This window comes from Lactuca virosa, chromosome 9 (assembly GCF_052849685.1).
Source record: "Lactuca virosa cultivar CGN04683 chromosome 9, Lactuca_virosa_CGN04683_v6, whole genome shotgun sequence".
NCBI classification, from domain to species: Eukaryota; Viridiplantae; Streptophyta; class Magnoliopsida; order Asterales; family Asteraceae; genus Lactuca; species Lactuca virosa.
The window spans coordinates 48,113,345-48,139,183 of record NC_136434.1 but is presented as its reverse complement, the minus strand read 5'-3'; the positions used below and the strand labels follow the sequence as shown (position 1 = coordinate 48,139,183).

The following is a 25,839-nucleotide window of genomic DNA, read 5'->3' as shown; positions in this document are numbered from 1 at the left end:
AAAAGAAGTGGATCCGTGATGATTAAGGACCAGGCCTTGTACCACCAGAAATTCCGACTGCAACCAACTTTGAGCTCAAGGTACATATTCTCTTAACTAAAAAACATTCCATTTTCTGGCAAGGACTATGAAGACGCTTTTAATCACATTGATGAGGTGCTAGACATAGCCAACTACTTCCATGTGCCAAATGTTTCAAGAGATACGGTACCACTCAGGATGCTTCCAATGACGTTTACTGGGGATGCAAAAGTATGCTTGAAGTCACTTGAGCCGTGAACAATTAGAACTTAGTCCAACCTTCGTGAAGCTTTCATTGAACAATTTAGCCATCCATCGAAGATAGCTAAACTCAAGATGAAAATAGCTAACTTCCAACAAGAAAGTGGGGAGTCCTTATATGAAGCTCGGGAAATATACAAGGGATTGTTAAGACATTGCCCACAACACGATTTAAACGTTCAACAAGAGGTTTATATTTTCTACGATGGGGTAAATGTGACCACAAGGCAACTTATTGATTCTCAAGGACCGATACCAAAGAAGGAACCGACAGTGATCAAGGATTTAGTTGAAGAGTTCGTAAAACACTCGTGGGAGTACCACAATCCTCGTGGTGATACTACTAGAAGCAAAGGGAAGTAAGGATGGTGAAAACGAGAGCATATCGGTGGTATTGGCAAAACTAAAGAATATGGATCGAAGAATGACGAAGATGGATCAAGCCATACATGTCATACGTGTGGGTTGTGAAAATTGCAATGGGCCACATTTGACGAAAGATTGTGACTTGGACGAGAACGGTAACCAGAAAGCTCAAGTGTGCTATTTAAGTGGTGACAAATATGAAGAAGAAATATCAAGCGTTGAAGTGAAAATGGGGCAATTGACAAAACTTGTAAACGAGAGGTTGCCTCCTAAATATCTGGATCCAATACCATAACCTCACGTTATGGCTATATACACCGAGAAAGAGGAAGATTATGAGCTATTTATGATGTACGATACATATACCGAACAACCCGATCCATAGCCGGAAGCAATAGAGCACGAAGCAGCAAAAGAAAAGCCATCTGCCCAGTGCCCACGACGTGGCCACTGGAAGATGAAAAATCTTCGTTTTTTAAAAGCATACCAACCTCCTCTGCCATATCCATCTCGATCTCTTAAGCATACTTTGGAGCCGGAACAGAAGAAGTTCATGGAACAAGTGTTATCCCTCTCGATAAATGCTCCATTCCTCAAATCCACGGATAAGCTTCCAAAATTTTCTAAGGAAGTAATGACTAACCGAAAAGAGTTGGAAAAAGCATCCACTATTGTGTTTAATGAGTTATGTTCTGCTGCAATCATTGATGGATTGCCAATCAAGATGGGAGACGCGGGCCGATTGACTTTGCTTTGTGAATTTGAACTTCTATTTCAATAAATGCTTTAGCCAATTTGGGGGTTAGCATCAATCTCATGCCATACTCTTTTTACGTGAACCTCGATCTACCAAAACTACAAAACACAAGGATGAAACTTCAAATGGCGGATTACTCAATCACTCACCCACGTGGGATTGTCGAAGATTATTGGTGAAAGTTGAAAATTTTATTTTTCCAGTTGACTTTGTGGTTCTAGACATGAAAGAAGACGAAGACCTTCCCATAATCTTGGAAAGACCGTTCTTGAGCACCGCAAGAGCCCTCATCGACATACATGATTCAAAGCTTACACTTAACATATATATATATATATATATATATATATATATATATATATATATATATATATATATATATATATATATAGAGAGAGAGAGAGAGAGAGAGAGAGAGGGAGAGAGCTGGTTCAAATGTGGATTGACATCTATTGTGCGGACGTGTGGACAATGCTATTATGTGAGAATGACAAAGAAAATATGTTGTTTGGTGATGTGAATACGTTCAGTCTTACATAACTATTGTCATTATCACGCATTCTCACTAATTAAATCGTGTATAAGGTTATTATAGATTTTTTTTATTATTCTCATTCTGTCATAATGTTTATTTAGTCGTATTCTGTTAGAATTAAAATGAGTAAAAAACGATGCGTGAGAACAAAAATGAATAAGAATTAGTGAAAATGCATGAAAATGACGATAATTGTGTAAGATTGAACGTATTCACATTAGCAAACAACCTATTCTCTTATTAATTCTCATAGAATAGCATTGTCCACACGTCCACACAATAGTTGTCCATCCACATTATAACCTAGCCCTATATATATATATATATATATATATATATATATATATATATATATATATATATATATATATATATATATATATATATATAGTAACAAGGGTTGGAGATGGTCCGACAGTGGTGGTGGTGACAGAGTGATAGTGGTGGTACTGTCTAAAGTAAGTTATCTTCAAAATATTTAAAATAAATTAGGAGAGATAGGGTGGGTGAGATTTTTTGGTGTGTTTATTTAAAATAATACAGAAAACAATTAAAAAATAATATTTATTATAAATAAAAATAATAAATTTAAAGTAATAACCCAATAAACATAATCAACGCAATAATTTTTTTTTAAAGAAAAATTAATTGAATTAAATTAATAATCCAGTGATATTTGTTAATAGATAAATATTATATGTTAAAAATAATATTTATTACTATATAATAATCCAATAAAAAATAATTTATCAAGAAATTAATTAAAATTAATTAAAAAAAGTTAATAACCAAATAAAATAATATTTTTAATCTATAAATATAGTATAATAAAAATAATATTTATTAATATAATAATATCACAATTAAAAATAATATAATAAGAAAGAAATTAAAAAAATAATTTAAAGAATTATCGTACAATAATTCATTAAAATAAAAAAGAAAAATTGCAATTCTTATAGTTTGGTAAAAATATAAAACTACAGAAATAGTCTCTATGGGTAAAACTGTCATTGACAAAAAGTTAACATAAAAATATGTTAAACTTAATGAGCTAGAGACCAAAACCACAACAAAACCATCAAATAGGGATCTTTTTGCTAATAAACTTTTTTTGGACATTACAAAGAAATTGACAAACCAACCAATTTTGCAATCGTTAAATTAACAACCACAAGCATTTATTTAATTTTAACATATGATCAATAATTTAACAACCACAAACATTTATTTAATATCTATGTAAATTGTAAACTTGATATGCATGTTGAATATTGATCATCGCTATAACCATAAAATTCAAATGTCTTCTTTCTTTCCGTTATGCTATTTAGCATATCTATTCAGACTCGCAGTCGATTAGAAGTTGGACTACTGAATCCATTGTAGGGCGTTTGTTTCTGTCTTCATCCACACAGCTTAGACCTATCTCAACAAGTTTTGTAGCCTGTTTCATGCTAAACAACCCTCCCAACCTCGGATCAATAATCTCCTCAATCCATGATTCCATTTCTTCTTTTTGGAACTTTGTTTTCGCTACCCTTACAAACCTCATAAGCTCCGACTCTTCCTCTTCTCCTTCCTCTGAAATCATACTAGAAAGTCGAATTCCCTTCGCCATTTCTAAAACCACAACCCCGTAGCTGTAGACGTCAACTTTTGCCGTGATAGGCAGGTTGCATGCCCATTCTGGAGCTATATAACCTTTCGTACCTCTGATCCTTGTAAACGCCGAGTTTTCACCATCTCTCTCAGACAACTTTGCTAGACCAAAATCTGCAATCTTTGGTTCTAATGACCCATCTAAAAGAATGTTTTCTGGCTTTACATCACAATGAATCACCCATTCTAGGCACTCATGGTGTAAGTAAGCTAAACCTTTTGCGATGCCTATGGCAACTTTGAACCTTTCTTTCCATTGAAGAAAAGTCGTAGAAAACAATCTGCGGTCAAGAGAAAGATTTTCCACGTACTCATACACCAGAAGTCTGTGTTTTTTCTGCGAACAGAATCCCCACATTCGCACTAAATTCATGTGATTGATTGTACCTATTGTGCTCATTTCTGCCCAAAACTCTCCACCGTCGCTCACATCTTCTAGTCTTTTCACAGCCACCACCCTTTCGTCTTCCAAAACTCCTTTATAAACAGTCCCCGAGCCTCCTCTCCCTATCTCCACCTTAAAGTTTTGTGTCGCCTTCATCAGTTCTTCGTAAGTAAAACCCCTAAAGTGACTTGATATCATACGGTAACCATCTTCTAGGTTGGTTAGGAGGGCATTTTTTCTATAGAAAAGCCACAACCCTAACATGATAACCGAAGCTTCAGCCACACCAATTGCCAAAGCGATGGAATAAAGATAAAGCCATTTCACCTTCTTGCCAGATGATTCATACATGGATGGAGAACCCACCATGACTGTGACCTCTACACATGTGGCATTAGAACTGGTGAGGATTGAGACAGATTTCGTTGTTTTCATGCCAATAGGTACTTTCAAGTAGATGGATCCTGGGAAAACAAGAGATCGAATCCCATTGAAAAGAGCACTTTTAGTAAAGCAAAGGCCTTGACCTGTGAGCCTGTAACTAAATGCTTCACATCTACAATCTCGCATGCAAGTGTCCTTACAGGTTTCAAATGAAGTTAGAGGCAGATAATCAAGATCAAAGCCATAATAATCTGTATGCGGCAGTTCTAAAAATCCAAACTTTGTTGAGTTTACACATGTTTTATTGAAAGTAGGCTGACAACCCTGGCCCAAATCATTAGGGTCAGTCCACCGGTGACCAGGTGGGCATGAACATTCCATTTTAAGTCCATGAACACAAATACCGTTTCTCCCGCAGATGCCGTGAACATTGCATGGTTGTGCCATAGCTTGCCATGAGATCGACCATAACCCAGTTGACTCGTTCAAGCTATAAATTCTGAGGTTACCATCGTAGTCCATAGTTAACCTCCTTCTGATCCCAAAACTCATATCTGTAGCATTAAACTGCCACCTATCGCTCGAGCTAAATGCACCAAAATCATTGAATATTCCGACTCTGCTACTGTTGTAGGAGGTTCTTCCATAAGCCCACACATTATATCCAGGATCAGGACTGGGCCAGTACACACTTGATATTTCTGGGCCATCATAAGTGAGTGTTAAAACGTTAATGCTGTTATAGCTCAAACCAAAATACCCAGATTCAAAACTTCCTCTTCTTAAAGCAGATACCAAGCTTTTGCTCTTTGTTAGTGTTTGAGAAGGCAAAAGAGTATCCGTTGGGTAATCAAAACTTTGCCAAAGAATCTGACCTCTTTTGTTCTTCAATACAAGATTACCCGTATTCAACAGCATTGCTCTATTGACATCTGTCGAGGTTGTGTTTGTTTCCCACACGAGCATTCCATCCACATTGGTCAAAACCATGGCTCCGTTTCTCCGAAATGTCATCTTTGATCCACGGCCATTGACAGGTGTGTCACGGTTGGCTGTCCAGACCACGGTGCGTTCCTTGGAGTTTGTGAACCAGATTGCAAACCAATATGCATTGCTTTGGAAGCTATAGAAGCCACAGGTGTAAGAGTTGTCTGGGGATCTTAAGACGTGTGAACTATCATCAACGGATAGAGAGAAACCTCTTTGAAGATGATCATGAGTAGTGTTCTTTGAAGCTGAAGATTTCATGGAAGAAAAGAAAAGGAGAAGAAATATTTTTATTTTCATTTTTTCTGTTTAGAATTTATACTTAAGTCAGATGTAAACATCTTAATTAATGCAGTGCCTTATTTGTTATATTTATAGTTAGTTATGGTTGCAATTGGAGTCTTTGATACGTTCAAAGAAATATAATTTATTTCTTAGTTTTTATGCTTCATGAATTATTAAATCTATACTTTATATGTATGTGGGATCTATAAGTCAAATACGATAACTCCTTTCCATTATTAACTCCTTTCCATTATTAAATATAATTTATTTCTTAGTTTTTATGCTTCATGAATTATTAAATCTAAATTGGAGTCTTTGGTTGCAATTGCACACTTTTGAACAGTGACCCACTCGACGCAAAAATTTAGTCTTTACATTCCACTAAGTTTTTAGGGTTTGGACTTTGGAGTTCCATGAAACTTAAGTAGCGGTCAAGAAGCTTTTCCACCATAATGAATCATAGTGCCATCAAACTCATCCACGTAATGGGTTTGGTTGAAATTAATCTACCAATCGCTTCAAAAAGAATTTCTAAATTTACAGTCCAACCCCTGTATTTATGTTTATTGCATATCTAGCATTTTTTTTTTGTACTGCAAGAAATTTATTGAAAAGAATCTAGCCATCAGCTAGAATTACATCAGTTTGGGACATTCCTGTAAAGGGTTATTACACCAATCAGATCAGTTAATCAAAAAACCCTTTCTATGTCTATTTTTTATCCAAACAAATGCCATATTCACCCCACTAGCCAACATGTGACAATTTTTAATTTTGTCATTGAAGACATTATTACCTCAGTATCTCCAAACAGTCCATACGAAAGCGGCGAGCACAACCGAGACAACCTAAATATTACACTCGAGGGTTCCGTAGTTTCTATGAGAAATAATAATAATACCATATTTTTAGGAAGGGTTATTATCATAAAAACGACATGAATTTTTGTTTATGGTTTAAATGATCATTAAATAATTTTTCAGTGCCTTTTAAATCTTTAAACTTATAAATAACCTCTTAAAAAAGATAATATGATTTATCCTAGTTTAACGGGTAATATGTACTTAAATCGGGATTGAGAAGGATCTAAATCATCTAATAGACAATACAATATGCACATGAATCTCCATATAGATTTATTTATCTACTAGTTGTGAGACACATGTATTACATAAGTTTATTTAAAAATAAATAAATATGAATATCTAAATACTTGAAACGTTTGAATTTATAAGAAAAATAAGAAAAATATTGAATTATTAAAATTGAAATATTTTTTTATCTTTTAAATTTAAACAAATAATTTAAATAAATAAACAAAGGAAACTAATGAGACTTTAATTTAGAAATTTTGAGAATAGAAGGTAAGTCCTTTAATGAAATCGATACCAATTTATTATTAAATTTATTGCAATTGTTACATTTAAATACTATGTGAAATTTAATAAAATGGAAAAAACCATAAAATGACCTGTAGAAAAAAAATTAATTTAAAATAATCAAAAAATGACATGTGACAAAACTAACGAGAGGGTGACATGTGGTAAAAAGTTTTTTATTTATTGGAGTATATTTGTTTTTCATTCTCGGTGAAATAAAGGAAAAAAGAATTAAAAGTAGCCCTAATTATGAAAAAAATGGAAACGACGGTTTCATCGTTTGAACGTCCCGCTTTTTCTACACCTTTTCTTCGTCGTCTCATCCTCATGCCATCTTCGTTTTTGGGTCTGAACATTCTTCTTAAACCCACCATCCACCTGCAAATATGCTTCTTTTACATTCTTGAAGCCATCACATACGTCAAAGACTCATCGGTGAACCACATAATCGAAATCTCACTGACACCGTTCTAGATTTGTTCATGATTTTGGCAGACTAAGTTTAAAGTAGAATCGGAGGTGCAGGGCCGACTCAAGTCGATTTGAGGCCCCAGACAAAATATAAAATGAGGCTCTTTTTTGCCTCTAACTGCTACGGCTTAATACCAAAATATTTTTTATTTCTAAAATAATATAAATAGAAACATAAAAATGGGCCCCAAAAACTTGGAGGCCTTGGGTCATCGTACATGCTGCCCTACCCTCTGATACGGTCCTGCGGAGGTGATGGTGCTAGTCAGTGGTTGTGTTCAATTGTAACTTAATTAATAGAGCTACCTGCAAGGCTGCAACAAATGGTCGTGTTTGCAACAATCTTCAGAGCTGCCTGCAAGCCTGCTCCTCTTCTTCCTCAAGAAAACCGATGAATATTGTTGTTGGATAAGGGATCAATGTTGGCGATGGTGTTATATCATGGAGAAAGTGGGATGTTGGTGGTGTTGGGTTGTAATGGTGGTTGCGATAAGGTTGGTGTGGGTTGAAGCTAATGAACAGCTAGCATGAGAAGATAATGTACACATATCTTCTTTTTTCTTTTTTTAATTAAAACCCCAACTAAGCCCTCCATAAAAATCAATAATCATAGCAACCCATCTTGAATATGATTTACAGGAATTTGTTAAAGAACTCAATTTGGATCTGCACCTGGAAACATTTATATGTTGATGTTTCAGGATTTAGGCTTGTGAAAGAATAATGGTGCTGGCACTACTAGAAAAGAGACTCAACCTACATTTGATTCCCTAAACAGGTTCCTAAGAATTGCCTATAGAAATAGCTCCATAGGAATATAGCTCGTGAGTAATTGGTTGTGACAGATTGCCTACGGAATTTCCTACGGACTGCCTACGGAAATTTCCGTCGGTAATTTACCTACGGACTGCCTATAGTTACATTTTCCTATAGAGATGGTGGGGATATGGTGGTGGTGTGTGATGGAGGTTGAATAGTCTATGTACAGATGGACCAGTTACATGTCATTTAACAAGAGTCAAACATAAGCCATTGTCCACGTCGCCCCAAGTAACGAAGTGATCACTTCACATGTCTAAAAATTGTATAATTAACATGTAAATTTTGACTTTAATGGTCTAAGGGAGGAAGGAGTGGAACGTTATCAATCCAGTCAACTCACTGTCATATCAGCTTTTCTCTCTCCTCTTTATTTTATCTTGCCCAACCTAACACATGGAAACAATATCTTTCATAATCTACTGTCATATCACTATTTTTAATTTAATTAATTTATAAAATAAAATATAACATTTTTTAATTAAAACACAATAGTATAAATAAAAAATACACTATAAATTAAAAAAACGAAAATTAGTAAAAAAAACATAATAAAAAAGGGACAACAACATTAAAAATAAGAAAAACGATAATAAAAATTAACTAGAGACCACGATAATTCTAAAACTCTCAATCATCTTTTGTTACAATTTGTCATTTTCATTCAAACACCGTTCACGGAAGCCCTCCGATCAAGTTATCATGCGACTTGAGAAAATATTGCATTTCTTTCTTTCTTTATTTATTTCTTTCTTTCTTTATATATATATATATATATATATATATATATATATATATATATATATATATATATATATATATATACAAGAGAGTAGCTTTCTGTTCTTCATTTTCTCATGTAAGACGCAATTTTTCATCTCGGTATCGTTTTCTCTCTTCCGCCTCTACTTTCTTCATAGTTAGATGTCGACAATTTTGTTGACCAGATCAACTATTTCAATTGGCGTTGATGCTTCGGACGACACTTTCTTTTCTTTTCGTTGTCTCCAACGCGGTGAGTTCATTTCGCGTTGCTGTTGGTCGAACCCGAGCGGAAATTGTGCATCCAAAGATGTTATGTACACAATATTGGATGAAGAAGTTTTGGTTCATTTTGAAAAAGGAGGTGGCGATTCTTCGCCATCTGTTTTTACCTGTAACCATTTCGCATGGTGTTTAAAAACATGCCAAGCTTTTCATGAGGAAAAGCTTTATGATTACTAAACCTTTGGTACTCGCTCTGTGCATCTTTTAGAGCATCGACATCGGATCTCCCGCTAGCGAGACTGTTCATCTTACGGATAAAGATTCATTGGAAATAGTTGCATTTCTTTTGAAGACCTTTCCATTTTGAGTTTATTTGATGTTCCGTACCACCCAGTTGAACATTAAAATGTTCTTAAACCCACTCCCAAAATGCATCCGACCTTTGTTGATTTCCACGATTTTTATCTTCAGAAACATCGACATACGCCCATCCAAAAACCATCTCTTCCTTTGCCAACCATTTTTTTAATGTTGGCATTTTAGTGTAGTCGCATTTGTTCCTGACAACTAGGATACTTCGGTCGGATCGTTCCTCCGTATCCTTCGGTTGGATCGTTCCTCTGGCAGAGAATTTTGTAATTGGGTTTCAGGGACCCCTTAAGAATATTGCATGTATTGAGTAAAACCTATATTATCATGTGGAAGACGAAATGAGTTGTAGCTTTGTTGCACCGGGTATTGTTGATATCATTGCTGATAGTGTTGGAAATGAAATTTCTTGACTTGAACCACCTTGCTTCTATTTGTGTTTTAAAGAAGAACCGCCTTGTTTTGATTTTCCTCTGGAATCCAATGAATGTTATTGAAGCAGTGGAATAGAAATAGATAGGGAAGTTGAGAGAAATAAATGATGGAATTTAAGAAATAAGTGACTTATATATACGTAAAAGGTTTATATATTGTGACATCCCCAATTTTACGGCCAGAAAAGACCGATTTGTTTATGCTTTGTTTTAAAATCAGAGTAATCTTTTAAAGAAAACAGTTGCGGAATTTGTTCCCAAACAAAATATGATAAAACTTTATCAAAACATTTCTCAAAGAGAATGTACTTTTCATTAAATAATAAAACCTCGGGATGTCATGTTCCGATATAGACCAAAAAGCATAAATAATACAATTTAACATTACAACAGTTATTTACAACTACTGGTCTATAATCCAGAATCTCTCGTCAAGTCAACCAACTTATACTCTTGCGCCTTTACCTGTAATGCAAAGAAAACTGAGTGGGTTAGGCTTGGGAGCCTGGTGAGCATATATGGTTTTCGACCCACAATAATATATTTATTATATGCAATCATTAATCAATCCAAAACACTCATCCCCATTATCTCATTTATTTATTAGGGATTTACCCTAAAAATCAACTATCATTTTTTTCATTTATTCCTAAGGATTGACCTAAGGAATTGACACAAAGTCCACCACTGCCCAGGTCCTCAATTTACAACCGGTAAACACTTAGTTCAACCTACTTAGTGAATACCTAGTTCTAACACTCCTAGTGAACACTTAATTCAAAACATCTGGTGAACACATCTAGTTCAAAAATACTTAATGAACACATAGTTCAAAAACACCTGATAAACACATGGTTCAAAACATTCATTAAACACTCAGTTCGAAAATACCTGATGAACACATAAGTTCAAAACATCTGGTGACCACTTAGTTCAAAATACTTAATGAACACCTAGTTCAAAAACAGCTAGTGAAAACTTAGTTCAAAATGCTTAATGAACACCTAGTTCAAAAACAATGTGATAATAATGTATATCTAAATCCAGCAATAACACAATTATTAATTAACACACACACACACACACACACACACACATATATATATATATATATATATATATATATATATATATATATATATATATATATATATATATATATATATATATCATATTTTCTAAAACAATCTATCCCATCCCGTCGATCCCCACATACTGACCCTACACAATGATCTTACGAGATCTAGTCTAAGGAATCGATAAGAACGACGAACTGATGAAGCTGCTTCGGAAATTCCCTGGCAGCAAACGAGGATCAATAAAGACATCAATGAGGGGAATGGAATAAGTTTCACCACGAACCTTCGTTCGTAAAAGAAAGAACCACAAGACAATTAAGTCAGGGGTAGTTATCTAGATAAAAATGCCTAGCCGTGGTCCGAATATCGTGAGGTATTTTACCCCCAGACTCACCCTATCCAGCATCGAACTTTGCCTAGCAGTGGTCTGAATATCGTGAGGTATTTTACCCCCCGACTCACCCTATCCAGCAATATAACACCAGACATACCTATTAGTGGTCTATTACCGACACACATTATTAGGCAGTCTACGAAGTTCCCTCAATTACTTTGTGAAAAGAAACGCTGACATATGAAGCTCGTTCGATCACTTCATAAAAGAAAGAAACGATGACTCCAAAGCTCTTTCAAAATAAAAGTATGGGGAAATACTAATAGAGTACTCCCGTACGCTCCCGTAACCGACACACAATAGTGTCAAAAATACTTTGTACATGATAGTACTTCTGGCACATTATAGTACTCTGGTATGCGTAGGACTCGTACCCGAGAACATAATAATACCTCGACGCAAGCAGCACCAAAGACACATGGCTTTGAAAGGATTCCGTACATAAAAATGTACTTTTGTACGTAAGACGTACTCCATCGATCATCGATCTCACCACACACGTACTCTTAATAAGAGGCTACCCAATGTCCAAACTTAATTGAACTAAACATCCCTTTTCAAGTCTTAACCCATCACTAGGCAATCCTACGAAGTTTATAATCAATTTTCCATACTATCTCCATTTAGACAACGCTAACTAGTGTATACTTAACACAGAGTTTTAAGTAATAATATCATATATTCACATCTTAACACACATTGAACCATAACTGATTCGCACGTTGCATATCATCAAATATATCTAGCACGTATTTCGGGCAATAACAAATACTTCATATACATATATATTTAATACTTTAATCAATACTTGTATTAAAATCATGTCCATGAAAGGGACTATGCACATGATACCTTATCAGATGAAGGTATAGTTCAAAAATACATAATCCGTACTCCCGGATCTAAAACTAACCTCCTGATCTGATTCATACTCCCGGATCTAAAACTAACCTCTTCACCCTTTTATCTCATTATCCAACTCATCTTTTATCACACACCAACAATCTCATCTACCTATGTTCTACCCAACATATTTGTAGATACAAAATACATATACAGTTTAACTCATTTAAAACCTATATAAAACATTCATTCCACACCATCTCAAATAAACAAACAATATATAAACACATAGCACGTATTTCATAGCAAATACTTCATATTTATGTGTTAGAAGAAAGTAACTACACACTCACTTGATAATAAGATGATCGGACAACACTACGGCTCTTAAAGTAGTAATTCTTCGGTGAAACTGTGATCTCTTCACACACTGGGCTTCTCGCGGGCAGAGCTTCGGCTCGGAAACTCTTTTCTTCTCGGGATCTTCGGAGCTTCGGGACTCGCTTCGGGTCTCGGGATGATATTGGGGCTTCGGGGGTACTTCTTTGCACGTAAATCGATGTAATACGAGTGAGAGAGAAGAGATTTGGCAACCACAAACGGTTGCCCCTTCAAATCTATTTATAGGGCTGTTTTCTCCATTTTCACGTCGTGAACAGTGCTCCCACGTCGTGGGCATAAACGTCATTGCATGCGTCATCGGTCCACTTGCTCTGTCGAGCTCCAGAAGGCGTCAGAAGTCAGTTCACGTCGTGAACACTGTTTTCACGTCGTAGTCCCTAACACAGCTTTGGGGTTCGCGCCCCGAACTTCAGAAATTCATAACTTTCGCATACGAGCTCCGTTTTCGACGTTCTTTATATCCACGCGTAGGTGAGATTATGGTCTACAACTCTCGTTTAGACTTCGTCGGATAATTTTGACTCTATTTTTAATATATTATTTTTAGTAGGCCGGGACAGGAAAACTCCGTTAGAAATTCACAACTCCTTCATCTGACGTCTGTTTTTGTCTGTCTTTTCACCGTTGGACTACTATCGATGAGATCTTCAATTCTCGTTTATATTTTTTCGGCTAAATATCGCTCGATCTCATATTCGAACTTCGGGCTGTACACTACTAAGCCGAAACTTCGAAAAATCATAACTTCCTCATACGAAGTCAGATTTGGGCGTTCTTTTCATGCACGCTCTCGGTTTAACGTATTCTACGACTTTTGTTTAGATCGCTAAATCCAAATATCGCTCTATCGTAAATTCACTATTTACGTCGCACTGTGTCGTGCCGGTTCTGTCGCGAAACTTCGACAGGTCATAACTTCTTCGTTATAACTCGGATTTCAGCGTTCTTTATATTTTCGGAAACCTTGTGACATATACTACAACTTGGTTAAGATTAATCCTTCTAAATAATCTTCCATAAAAAAGTCATTTTTGATGCTTATCGTCTCTAAATTGACTAGCCCGGATCTACGGGCGTTATATATATATATATATATATATATATATATATATATATATATATATATATATATATATATATATATATATATATTAAAGGGCTAGGTTAAAATGTGGATGACATCTATTGTGCGGACGTTTGTGGACAGTGTTATTCTCACATATCATTTTTCACTCATTTTCATTCTTACAGAATACGATTATCAATAACACATTCGAACAACATTCTAACAGAATGAGAATCATAAAAAAATCTATAATACCCTTATAGACGCTTTAATTAGTGAGAATGATTGATAATGACAATAGTTATGTGAGGTTGAACGTATCCACATTACCAAAAAACATATTTTCTTAGTCATTCTCACAGAATAGCACTGTCCACACATCCGCACACTAGATATTCATCCACATTTAAACTTAGCGATATATATATATATATATATATATATATATATATATATATATATATAAAGAAGACAAAGGCATTGAGATTCTCCATCTCCACATGCTACACAACCCGCCAACCCTCTTTTTTGACAGAACAGTATCCCTGTCGGTATGCCATCCCAATTTCGGCCACCCGAGCCACTCCGACCTCCCTAAGAGGTGAAAAAATAAGTTCATGGGCCAATTAAACTCAAACATGACACTTTCTTGTGTTTTTATGTCAATAACCCTTTTAGAAAAGACCACAAATAAAATTTTGAGTAAATGACATGTATGGTCCTTATGGTTTTATCTAATTAGCATGTTTCGTTCCTATTCAAAAGTTTTAACTTAGAAGATACATGAAACTTTATTTTATTGCATATTTGGCAATCATGAGAATGTATAACAAAGCAGCTGTATTGTCTACATTATTTTTTTGGAAACGACAAACAAATTAATTGGAAGCCTACTCGCAATATTTCAACGAGAACCCTAGGTTCGAGCTCCTTTACAGGGCAAACCCAGCCCCCATAGGGATTTCCAGGGAAAAATTCCCCACATGTGGCACCACAAGAGGTAGTTTAAGGGAATCGAACTCCCAACCTCACGCCCCACATGGGTATTGTCTACACTATGGATAACTTGAATTATACATAAAGATAACACACAAATCATGAGAATGACAAAATTAGGGGCAACACTGACATTAGGGGAAAAACCTTTTTTTAGTTGTATATAGCACTAGTGGCGACACCAATAAGGTCAACACTAGCATTAGGGGCGACACACTGCACGTACGGCGGGATGAAAATGGGTGTTCCACATTTCAGTTCAAAACGTAGTTGTAGTTAATATTATTTTTACAAAATTGTGGAGTTTGATCTTCATGCATGGAGAAGACGCGAGGTCAATGAGGAATCCATATAAACCGACGATTTTCTAGTAAAAAATGTTTTGAAGGATCCCAAACTTATAAAAAAACAAACATACAAAGGTGTTGTTGTTTTTTCAGAGCTAAAGTGTCTACAGTTTGTGGACCACATCTGCAAAGCTCTACGGTAGAAGAGATGGACCAAATGTTCGCAGTCTGCAAGAAGAAGACTGTTTGTTTCTTAAAGTCTACAGACCGCGAAATAAACTGAAACCTAATTAAAATGATTTTTATAATCTAAAATACATTTCAATAATTCTAGTATAGCAACATTGAAATTTAATCACACAACCACCTTATTTTAATGTTTATCACAAATTAACTGTCCATTTTATTAAAGAAAGTTACTAAAATACTTTCATACGTTTTATACATGGTTGTAGAACTCGCTACTCGGTATCTGTTCGGCCGACTACCGAGTAACGAGTACTCGGGAGTATTCGGGGAGTACTCGGATTCGGTAATTCATGTAGAAATATTTTTAATGAAATTATATATGTCAAAATCAACAATTACACAAAATTAAGATTGTGGTGAATGAATGGTGAACAACTCCAATCAACCTAGCTTCCACACCCGAAACTACTTCAATAATTGCACCAAACGTACAATAGGGAAATGATGTTATCAACAATTTTTGTCAAGGGTACACAATTTTTTTAAAAACTTTGTTATTTATAGCCATCCAAATGTTTCATAGAGAACAAAAAAACATTGTGCTAAAAATCAATTTTTTTCCGAGGACAATTTCCACAAGAGGCAACATAATCAATGGATTTCAAAACATTTGAGAATATCTTGAATTGTATCCCATACCAAATAAATATCCAATTTTGGACTACCTAAGTATACTCATAACGAATTATGAGATGCTCGACTAATTCCGACTCCTTATTACACAGAGTGAAAGTGGATTAGGAATTATAATTTCCTTGATGAGCAACGTGTCTTCTACCAGTATTCTGCTCATCGACGCCCTCCATAGAAAACACTGCACTTTTAAAGGAATCAATTTTGACCAACAAATATAAAGAATCAACTTCGACTCTATTAGTCGTCTCATGGAGCTAACAATGAATTCACCACTAGAGGACAAGCAGAATCGAAAACCATAAGGAGATGATAACAAATTACCCAAATCCCCAATATCGAAGTACAACTTAAATAATTCTTTTAAACCATCATCATTAGACGGCTCTGTTGGTAATTTCCGGATAAATCAAGGACTCCTTTCATAATGTGTTGATAAGGAAAGTTTTTATCCATACGAGTAGGTATTAGAATAGAATACAAAGTCCTTGTTTAATAAGCTATTTGTATACATGAGGTATATATATATATATATATATATATATATATATATATATATATATATATATATATATATATATATATATATATATATATATATATATATATATATATAGAGGTTAGGATATCAAATTAATGGTATCATCACAATACGGAGAGGGTTGTATCAAAGTTTGAGTGATTTCTTTAAATATAACAAGTTAATTTCCTTAATCTTCTGTGTTTTTATGTTTCAATTATATTCGTTAATTGGTGTCAGAGCTAGAAGTAGAAACTCGATCCACCAAGCATGATAGGTTCGGTAGATCCAAGCATGTCCGGTACTAAAGAAGGCATGTCACTTTCGCTTCATGTACCGATGTTGAATTCTGCAAACTACATAGTATGGTCAATCCGAATGAAGGTGATTCTTAATGTGCATCAGGTTTGGGATACCATCGATCTAGGATCGACCAAATCAAAGAAAAACATCGTTGCTATTGCAGTCCTCTTCCAATCAATACCTAAAGATCTCATCCTGTAAGTGGGCGCGATGAGTACAGAGAAAGAAATTTGGGATGCAATCAAAACCTGCCATCTAGGAGATGATAGGGTAGAAGAAGCAAGATTGCAAACTCTCGCTACCGAGTTTGACAATCTAAAGATGAAGGAGACAAGTACTATCGATGAATTCACAAGCAATCTCTCAGGAATCACATCAAAATCAGCTTCTCTTGGTGAAACCATCCCTAAAACCAAATTAGTAAATAAATTCCTTACTAGTGTACCAAAAAAAAATCCATTCATATTGTTTCCTCAATAGAACAAGTTCTTGATCTTAAAACTGTTGGATATGAAGATGTGGTAGGGAGATTGAAAGCCTATGAAGAACGTGTACGTGAAGATAAACCTGTTGTCGATCAAGGAAAGTTGATATTCAACAATACGACTTCTACCACAAGAAACAACGATGCCAACAGAGGGGGACGTGGACCGGGGCGAGGATGAGGAGGAGGTTGCCAATCTCAGAATCAACGCCGATCTACACTTGTTCTAAATGAAGAATCTAATAAACCTAAAATGAAAAACAAAGATAGGTCAAAGGTTTAGTTTTACAGATGTGACAAATTCGGCCACTTTGCGTCCCAATGCCCAGAACAAAAAGTAAAACAGGAAGAAGCTAACATGGTTGAAACTGACAATCACGACCCACGTCTGTTTATGTTAAAAACACTTCACGAAACAATGTTTTTAAACAAGGATAAGGTGAAACCTAGAAAATATAGCACATGAAAGGATGAGAATGACATATGGTACTTGGACAATAGTGCTAGTAACCACATGACATGAAACCTCTCATTTTCACCAAAACCAACAGGCGTATTGGGGGACGAGTCAAATTTGGAGATGATTTGTTTGTCGAAATACAATTCAAATGATCCATTTTCTTCGATGGAAATGGTGGAGTTTAAAATCTCTTGACTGACATATACTAGATACCTGATCTCAAAGCCAATATTATTAGTTTGGGACAAGCAACATAAATTGGTTGTGAAGTCTCAATGAAAGGAGATCAACTACTACTCTATGACAATCATAAAGCCTTCATGTTCAAGGTAAGATGCTCAACAAACAGGATATACAAGACAAGAATCCCAGTTGGAAGACCCATTTGTTTACATAGCCATCTAGGAGATAGAAATTGGTTGTGGCATGCAAGGCTAGGTCATGCTAACTTTGAAACAATTTCAAATATGTCAAAAAAGGATATGGTTATTGGCTTACCACCCATTACTGGGAATAACCAACTATGTGACTCAGGCATAATAGGAAAACATAAAACAAAACCTTTCCCTAAAACCTCCAAATTTCGAGCAAAAGAATCCTTAGAACTCACTCATGGAGATTTATGTGGACTTGTCTCGCCGTCTACCATTGATGGAAATAGGCACGTTTTTGTCTTAATTGATGACTACTCACGATTTATTTGGTGTTATCTTATGATGGCGGAAACGTCCGGGGGTGGAGGACTTCATGTATAGTATCACAACAACGAGTATAATAGTTCTCAAAGTAAGTACAACCATCATAAATATAATTGAAAAAGTTATACCATAGTATGTTTTTACATGTTTCAAATCAATTACACTATGATGACAAAATGAAATGTTTGACGATTTTACGTCCCATCCTCAAAAGCGGTTGATTTCCTGTTTCACTGAATTCCTGAGAATACAAGTAGTTTGAAAAAGTGTCAACAATTAAGTTGGTGAGTTCATAAGAGTTTTATTTGAGAAAGAAGCCGTTTTCTTTGTAAAAAGCGATAGAGTATGATTCCAGAAAATTCAATATTTTCTTTATTAAACGCGAAATGAACTCTCCTATGTTATGCAATAATATACCCTAGAAAGACCTGTAGATTTCTTCTATAATCACCCAGTGTATATAAGTTATATAAAATTTAAGTTAAATAAACTGTCGAATATAATGGGTCTGCCCTAGGTCCACAACCAAACAAGGAACAGGAAGTAAGGCGGGCCCACCAATTCTAGGTCGATTGCGACTAAATTCATATATAACTCTAACATGCACTCTTAGCAAATTATAGCTGGAGTCTAACAATTTTAGATGAAACGTAGTTTTAATATCATGAAAGCCATTTAGTAATAAATCTGGTACTTTGTCATGTATACTTCAAGAAAATTCCATATTTTCCTTATAAAAAGTTATGTAGCCTTAACTCCCAAGACCGAGAATGTGTGTGTGTTTTATACTATTAATGTTCAAGTAGTTTTAAATAGATAAAACCCCTTTTCAAAATAGAATTTTCTCTGTAAACTTGAAAGATTGTTAACTCCCTATGTGAGTCATTATAACCATACTACGACCGGATGACCTGCAGCGACGTTCTTCAGACGTCGGAAACGAAATGATATTTGTCACCCCCGATCGGCCGATCGGACTTATGCAAGCAGCATGGGTGTGGGTTGTCAATCCCAATATAGATCTATACACAATTATCACGGTCTCCCTACAAGAGACTCTGGTTATAACTAATTCAAGATTTTTAACCAGTACTCAAAGAGTACAATGAGAATGTCTCACAACTTACGTTAACTAGTTTACATAAAGTTTGAGTATTAAACCCCTTCCGTGATGGAAGTGAAATCACCTTTTATGAAAATACATTAGTGATATGAATCCATAAACTATTACTATTGTAGTTTATCAAGTAGTATATGAAAAGCCCAATTGTTTTGAGAGTAAAACCTTTTCCATGTAGTATGCTTTTATCGAAAATTTATAAACTACACTTAATGTAGTTTATTATATGTGTTCGAAATGAATGGAGGAAAAACCTTAACATGAATGACTAATTTCTGTTTATGATGGTAAACTAACAAGAATGCATCCAAACATTTAGAAACTTATTGTTATGCACTTTGCTCAACATACTACAAAGTGTTGTTAATATGGTAAGCTATGTAACTAGTTTTTACTCTTTCTGCACTGTTTTGAAATCATCATAGAAAAATCATACGAAGTCGAAAACTAACTCCGTAAACTCTGAAAATTTAGAAAATATGTCTAGTTTATTCATGATTTTTATTATGATTTTTAGAATTCTCTAACTTATGTGAAAGTGTTCATAATCACAGACTGGTCCGAATTCGTTTCCGAAATGATAGGCAGTTTTGTAAAAATCACCATAAATCTTAGAAAAATCGTATGGAGATGTGCAAGTAGTCATTTTAAAAGTATAAACCTGAAATACTTGCATATGAAACAGTTTTGAAAAATAATAAGTTTAAGTTGGGTAAAACAGTTCGTGAAAAGGACACAACTTTTCTGTTATAAGCTGTCAAGTTAAGTTTTGAATATGTTTTGGTGTTTTAACTTGTATTCCCCCACCCCTGAAAACTGAAGAAAACTAGAAAATGTAGGGGTATGAACTCACCTTATGTGATTCCTTGAAGGATGGAAGGTTGAAGATGATGAGTTTCAAGTCTAGAACGCTTGACGAACACACGAAGTTTTTGGATGATCCTAAGAACGATTCCGTGTTAATATGAGTGTAGATGATCCAAGAGTGTTATGAAAACATGTAATAACACTTGAGTTAGAACGAAATACTTACCAATAAGTGAATAAATGACTCAAGAACACATCAAAAGTGTGGCTGAAAGTTGAGAGAAAAGAGGCTCTCTTGATGGCTTGAGAAGTGTATAAGTTTGGAGATGATCAAAGTAAATCAAGAAATCCTCCAGGGATTTCTTTATATAGAAGGTTTCTGGAGCAAGTTGCAAAGATGAAAGGACGTTTGCCTTGGTTTGTGTGATGTGGATACGGTTGGGCTAATGAGGAAGTGACACATGGAGGCAAGTGGGAACACTTGACCCACTTGTGGTGTAGGATACTCTTATTAATGTAAAATAATGATTTATAATTAATAAATCCTTGAAAAATAATTAAAATAAGAGTTCTGGGGGTTAAAATTATAAAAATATGAATTTGGTGAAAAAATGTAATGCCCGTGTTTCTAGGCTAGGCATTAATATTGACATAATAGTCTAGGTTAACCTTTGTAACTCATTTAGAAGAAATGAAAATGAATTATGTGAATTTTATGTGAATTATGTGTTTTATGTTTAATTATTAGGGTTTAATTAATTAAGAATAAAAATGAGCGTCAAAATACTGTCGATGAATAAGGTTGGGGAAAACCCCTTAAGTATGTTCATCAGCTGTATGGAAAACTCATTGACATGTATTGCGGAGGGAACTCCCGTGGGAAATACTGTCGATGAATAAGAGCTATGGACTTAGTATATGGAAAACCCATTGACATGTATTGTGGGGGAAAACTCCCGTGGGAAATACCGTCGATGAATAAGAGCTATGGACTAGCATATGGCGACGATGTGACTTCGTGCCTATTTGACATACATTGCTGAAGGAAAGCAATGTTGTCACCTTGTTGGTTGTTTTATGTTAGGATGTCTTGTTTGACATAACTTGCTGAGGGAAAGCAATGTTGTCACCCCGATGTTTGTTTTATTTGACATAACTTGCTAAGGAACCCCCAAAGCAATGTTGTCACCCCTAGTGATAATCCTTAGGCTAGGTCCCTTATGATAGTTGTTTAGGAACTAATGGGAATGGGTAATTAGGGTTATTTTGGTTGATGGAATTAATAAATTTATTGTTGATTGAGAACTTAATAAGTTTATTATTTATTGTGGGTTAAAAACCCTATATGCTCACCAATCTCCCAAGCCTGACCCACTCAGTTTAATTGTATCACAGGTATCGATACGAAGTTGCTTTACACTGAGAGATTAAAAGAGAAGTAGATCACTAGTGTAAATGAATGTAAGTTTTGTTTATGCTTATGTTTTTGTATTGACAATGACATCCCAATGGTTTAAGTGAATAAAATACATTTCTTCGGAAATGATTTGATAACATATTTATCATGTTTTTCTGGGAACAAATTCCGCAACACTTTTAATCAAATGATTACTCTGAAATTATTTTAAAAGCATAAATTAAACCGGTCTTTTCTGGCCGAGAAATTAGGGGATGTCAATAAAAATCCCGTCAAAAACGTCAAAAACGGGCTTAGGAAGCGAAAGTGGTCGAAAACTGGGCAATATGGACCGAACCTGCGAGGTTCGGCTCTAAGAGAGTGAGAACCAAGAGAAGGGAAAGAAGGAGCCGAAGGGGGAAGAGGAGACCGAAGGTCCGAAGGGAGGGACCGAAGGTGCGAAGGTCTCGGTTCGGCTGAGCTTCGGTCCGAGAAGGGGAGGTTCGCTTCTGACAGGTTAGCTTCTGACATGCTCGGTCCTATTAGAAGGGTTCGACCCTAAGAGGTTCGGTTCCTAAGAGGGGTTTCGGCCCTAAGAGGTTCGGTTCCTAAGAGGGATTTCGGCCCTATTTAGATGTTTTTCGATATAACTCACCGTTTCAAGCGGTTTTTTGCCAAGTTAAGGGTCGGGATGGCTAAAAAAAGTTGAGAGAGATCTTCAGAGAGATTTGGGAGAGATTTCACATACTTGGAGAGATTTGGGAGAGATTTCACATACTTGGAGAGATTTCACATACTTGGAGAGATTTGGGAGAGATTTCACATACTTGGAGAGATTTCACATAATTGGAGAGATTTCACATGCTTGGAGAGATTTGGGAGAGATTTCACATACTTAGAGAGATTAGGGAGAGATTTCACATACTTGGAGAGATTTCACATACTTGGAGAGATTTGGGAGAGATTTCACATACTTGGAGAGATTTAGGAGAGATTTCACATACTTGGAGAGATTTGGGAGAGATTTCACATACTTGGAGAGATTTCACATACTTGGAGAGATTTGGGAGAGATTTCACATACTTGGAGAGATTTGGGAAAAATTTCACATACTTGGAGAGATTTGGGAGAGATTTCACATACTTGGAGAGATTTAATCTTAGCCATTATTATCGCATAATCTCGTAATGCAAGGTTCGTGAACCCCGTTATACTTCGTTTATGATTGTTTTAAGTCCCCGAGAGGGTCCTTAGTCGTGTTTTGATGCGTTTAACTCCCTTTTTAGGGTTTTTACATTGTTAACACTTAGAATATCTGAAACACTTGAATCCTTGACATACAAATGCCCATTTTATACATAGAATAACTTTTAGCATACAAGTACTAATTAAGTTTGACCAGTTTGACATTGTTGACTTTTAATTTGAATTTGACGGTTGTCACATTATCCCCAGTTAGAAGGAATTTCGTCCCGAAATTTGCATTTTGAGTGAGACATCAAGGGTTGGGGAATAGATGTGGGTATTTTTTGCTTCATTTGGTCTTCGCGTTCCCAGGTGAACTCGGGTCCTTGTTTTACGATCCAACAGACCTTCACAACAGGGATGCGTCTTTGATTTCGTCGGGAGGTATCACAAGAGTCTCGTCGGACATACATTTCTTTAAATTTGACGTGTGGATGGTTGGATGTACATTATTAGGTTCTTGGGGCAGTCGGAGTTTGTATACTACCGGGCCAATCCTAGTGAGGATTTCGAATGGTCCGCTGTATCTTGGATTTAGTTTCCCCTGTTTACCGAAACATATCATTCTTTTGAATGGTGAGGCCTTCGGTAGAAGTCGGTCACCAACCCGCAATTCTGAGGGTTTGCGTCGCTTATCTGTGTAGTTCTTTTGTCGGTTTCGAGATGCCTTCAGTCCTTCTTGAATTTATACTAAGTCATAAGTAATAACTTCCCCTCGGATCGCTGTATAGGGCCTGCTTTAGTGTTTCTCGTTTGATTAGATCGGTAGGGAGCGTATGGGTTCGGTTCGCGAGACTAGACTTATTTGGATGGTAGAACGTCCACTCGCACTCCTGGGTAGCCTTGTCCCGAAGTTCATGGTAGGACTCGTACCTGGTCCATCTATCATTAACTTGCGTATATAGGTCGTATGTAATTAGGATTGGTAAGACAGTTGGATGGGTGACTCTGCCCCAAGTCCACAACCAGACAAGGAACAGGAAATAGGGCGGAAACACACATCCAATGTCCATAGAATCTTAATTATATATTATCCTCGCGTATACACTTCGTAGTGATAGACTAACCGTATCCGTCCCAAGCTTCTGTGCTTGATCTTGTCCTGTTATACGTGTGCTATTCTCGAAGGGTTTACTAGGAATAATTTGAAAAGGTGCGGAAGGTATAATACTCCTCTGGTGAGTGTTTTGGGGTTTCGCAGCGAGAGATGACCCGGAGGTCCGTGTCAGATTTGCGCTTATGAGAGACGAAGGTTTTTGATATTCAGTGGGTTAGCTGAAGGGTCTTTTCGTAGTCGTTTAATCGGGAAAGTGAGGACTATACCAATCGACATCGAATGACGACAACAGATCTTTTTAGTAATACATGTGTTAAGTTGTATTCGTACGAATTGTTCGTTAGGGAGATAGAGTATCATGTGATTCTCGTTATTGTGCTCTGTTTTGATCGGTGTTATTGTTACTGCAAATGATTCATACCACAACAGCTAGTACTGGTAGTAAGTGTGTTCTGATAGCTAGTAATGATACTTTATATCATGATCCTCGACAGGTCACTCTATGATCAAGCGGTATATGCAAGTCGTATGTAAATTGGTATTGATGAAACTGTCGAGTGGGTGGCTCTACCCTAATCCCACTACTAGACATGGAACAGGAGTCAGGACGGAATTACTCGCATTAAGTCTGTAGTATTTTGATTATATTTAACCCTGATGTATATACCAAGTTATCCCAGCCCACTGGTAATGATCCTAAGATCATATATAAGTGTCTTTGATTTGATTGAACGAGAGAGTATTTTAACTACTTTTTGATATACGGTAATTTTAGCAAACATACCAATTTCATTACAAACATATGGTACTTTAAATGTTTTTGTTGTTTGGAAATATTACAAAAGTCCTAATAAGGTTCCTTGTTGCTCCTGCTAGTTTGTTTGCCACACTCCTCCTGCTCCCCCGTCATTCCTATCAGTTGGACAGTCTCTCTTGAAGTGTCCCGTTTCACCACATAGGTAGCATACTGGACTTACATTGGTGTTGGTGATTGAAGCGATGTGTTGGGTCTGGGTCCTGCAGGAACGGGCAGTATGTCCGTTCTTGTTGTAGTTTTTATAGTGTGGCACCCGGCAAACTCCATTGTGATGGTAGCTACACTTGATACACTTTGGAAGTGTTCCCTTATATTGTATGACTAGTGCTTGGGTGACAGACATTGTGGCTAGTGTCGAGGCATGAGTCGGGACTGATGTTGTAATTATAGGGGCAGCCATGGATTGTTGTCTTTTAACACGTTTTTGAGATAGGTTGCACTTCTTTATTCCCAAAACTTTCGTTTCTTGTTCTTAGGTTTGTGGTCTGAGGCGTCTTCGTGGGTAGACACCCGCTGGTGTTCTTGACTGTTACTGCGGTTAGAATTGCCAACACCGCCTTCACATCTATTGGTGTTGTTAGCATTGAGTTGCACCATGACGGTTGTCACGGCTGTCGTGACCGCAGCTTGAAAAGTAGCAGAGTCTATCTGCAGAATTGCTGCCTTGCTTGTTGGCTGGTTACCTCCTTGTGAAGACATAACTCTGTTGCACAGGGAGAAACGATTTCGTGAGTGGGGATGATTATTTATATACACATATAGAAATTTCGCACTTTTCTGAACTATTCTCAATGTTTCTGCTAACGTTCCTGAGACGGAGTTATGGTAGTGGGTAGAAGTAGGTTGCGTACGGGCGTTAAGTTTTACCCATCTTAGGATTA

The 25,839-nt window shown here is 36.1% G+C and overlaps 1 protein-coding gene and 1 non-coding gene across 2 annotated transcripts; both read right to left on the bottom strand.

The window, feature by feature from the left end:
- Window positions 1-348: 348 nt before the first annotated feature.
- Window positions 349-455, bottom strand: LOC145141618 (small nucleolar RNA R71). Its single transcript, XR_013722811.1, has one exon. It is a non-coding gene; the product is annotated as a small nucleolar RNA R71 (small nucleolar RNA).
- Window positions 456-3,279: 2,824 nt separating this feature from the next.
- On the bottom strand, window positions 3,280-5,658 carry LOC145139208 (putative receptor protein kinase ZmPK1). Its single transcript, XM_079073118.1, has one exon. It carries the CDS (start codon window positions 5,656-5,658, stop codon window positions 3,280-3,282), a length of 2,379 nt encoding a protein of 792 aa, XP_078929244.1.
- Window positions 5,659-25,839: the final 20,181 nt, after the last annotated feature.

Coding starts and splice junctions, on each gene's coding strand:
- LOC145139208 (XM_079073118.1), bottom strand. CDS start 5,658: ATGAAAATAAAAATATTTCTTCTCCTTTTCTTTTCTTCCATGAAATCT.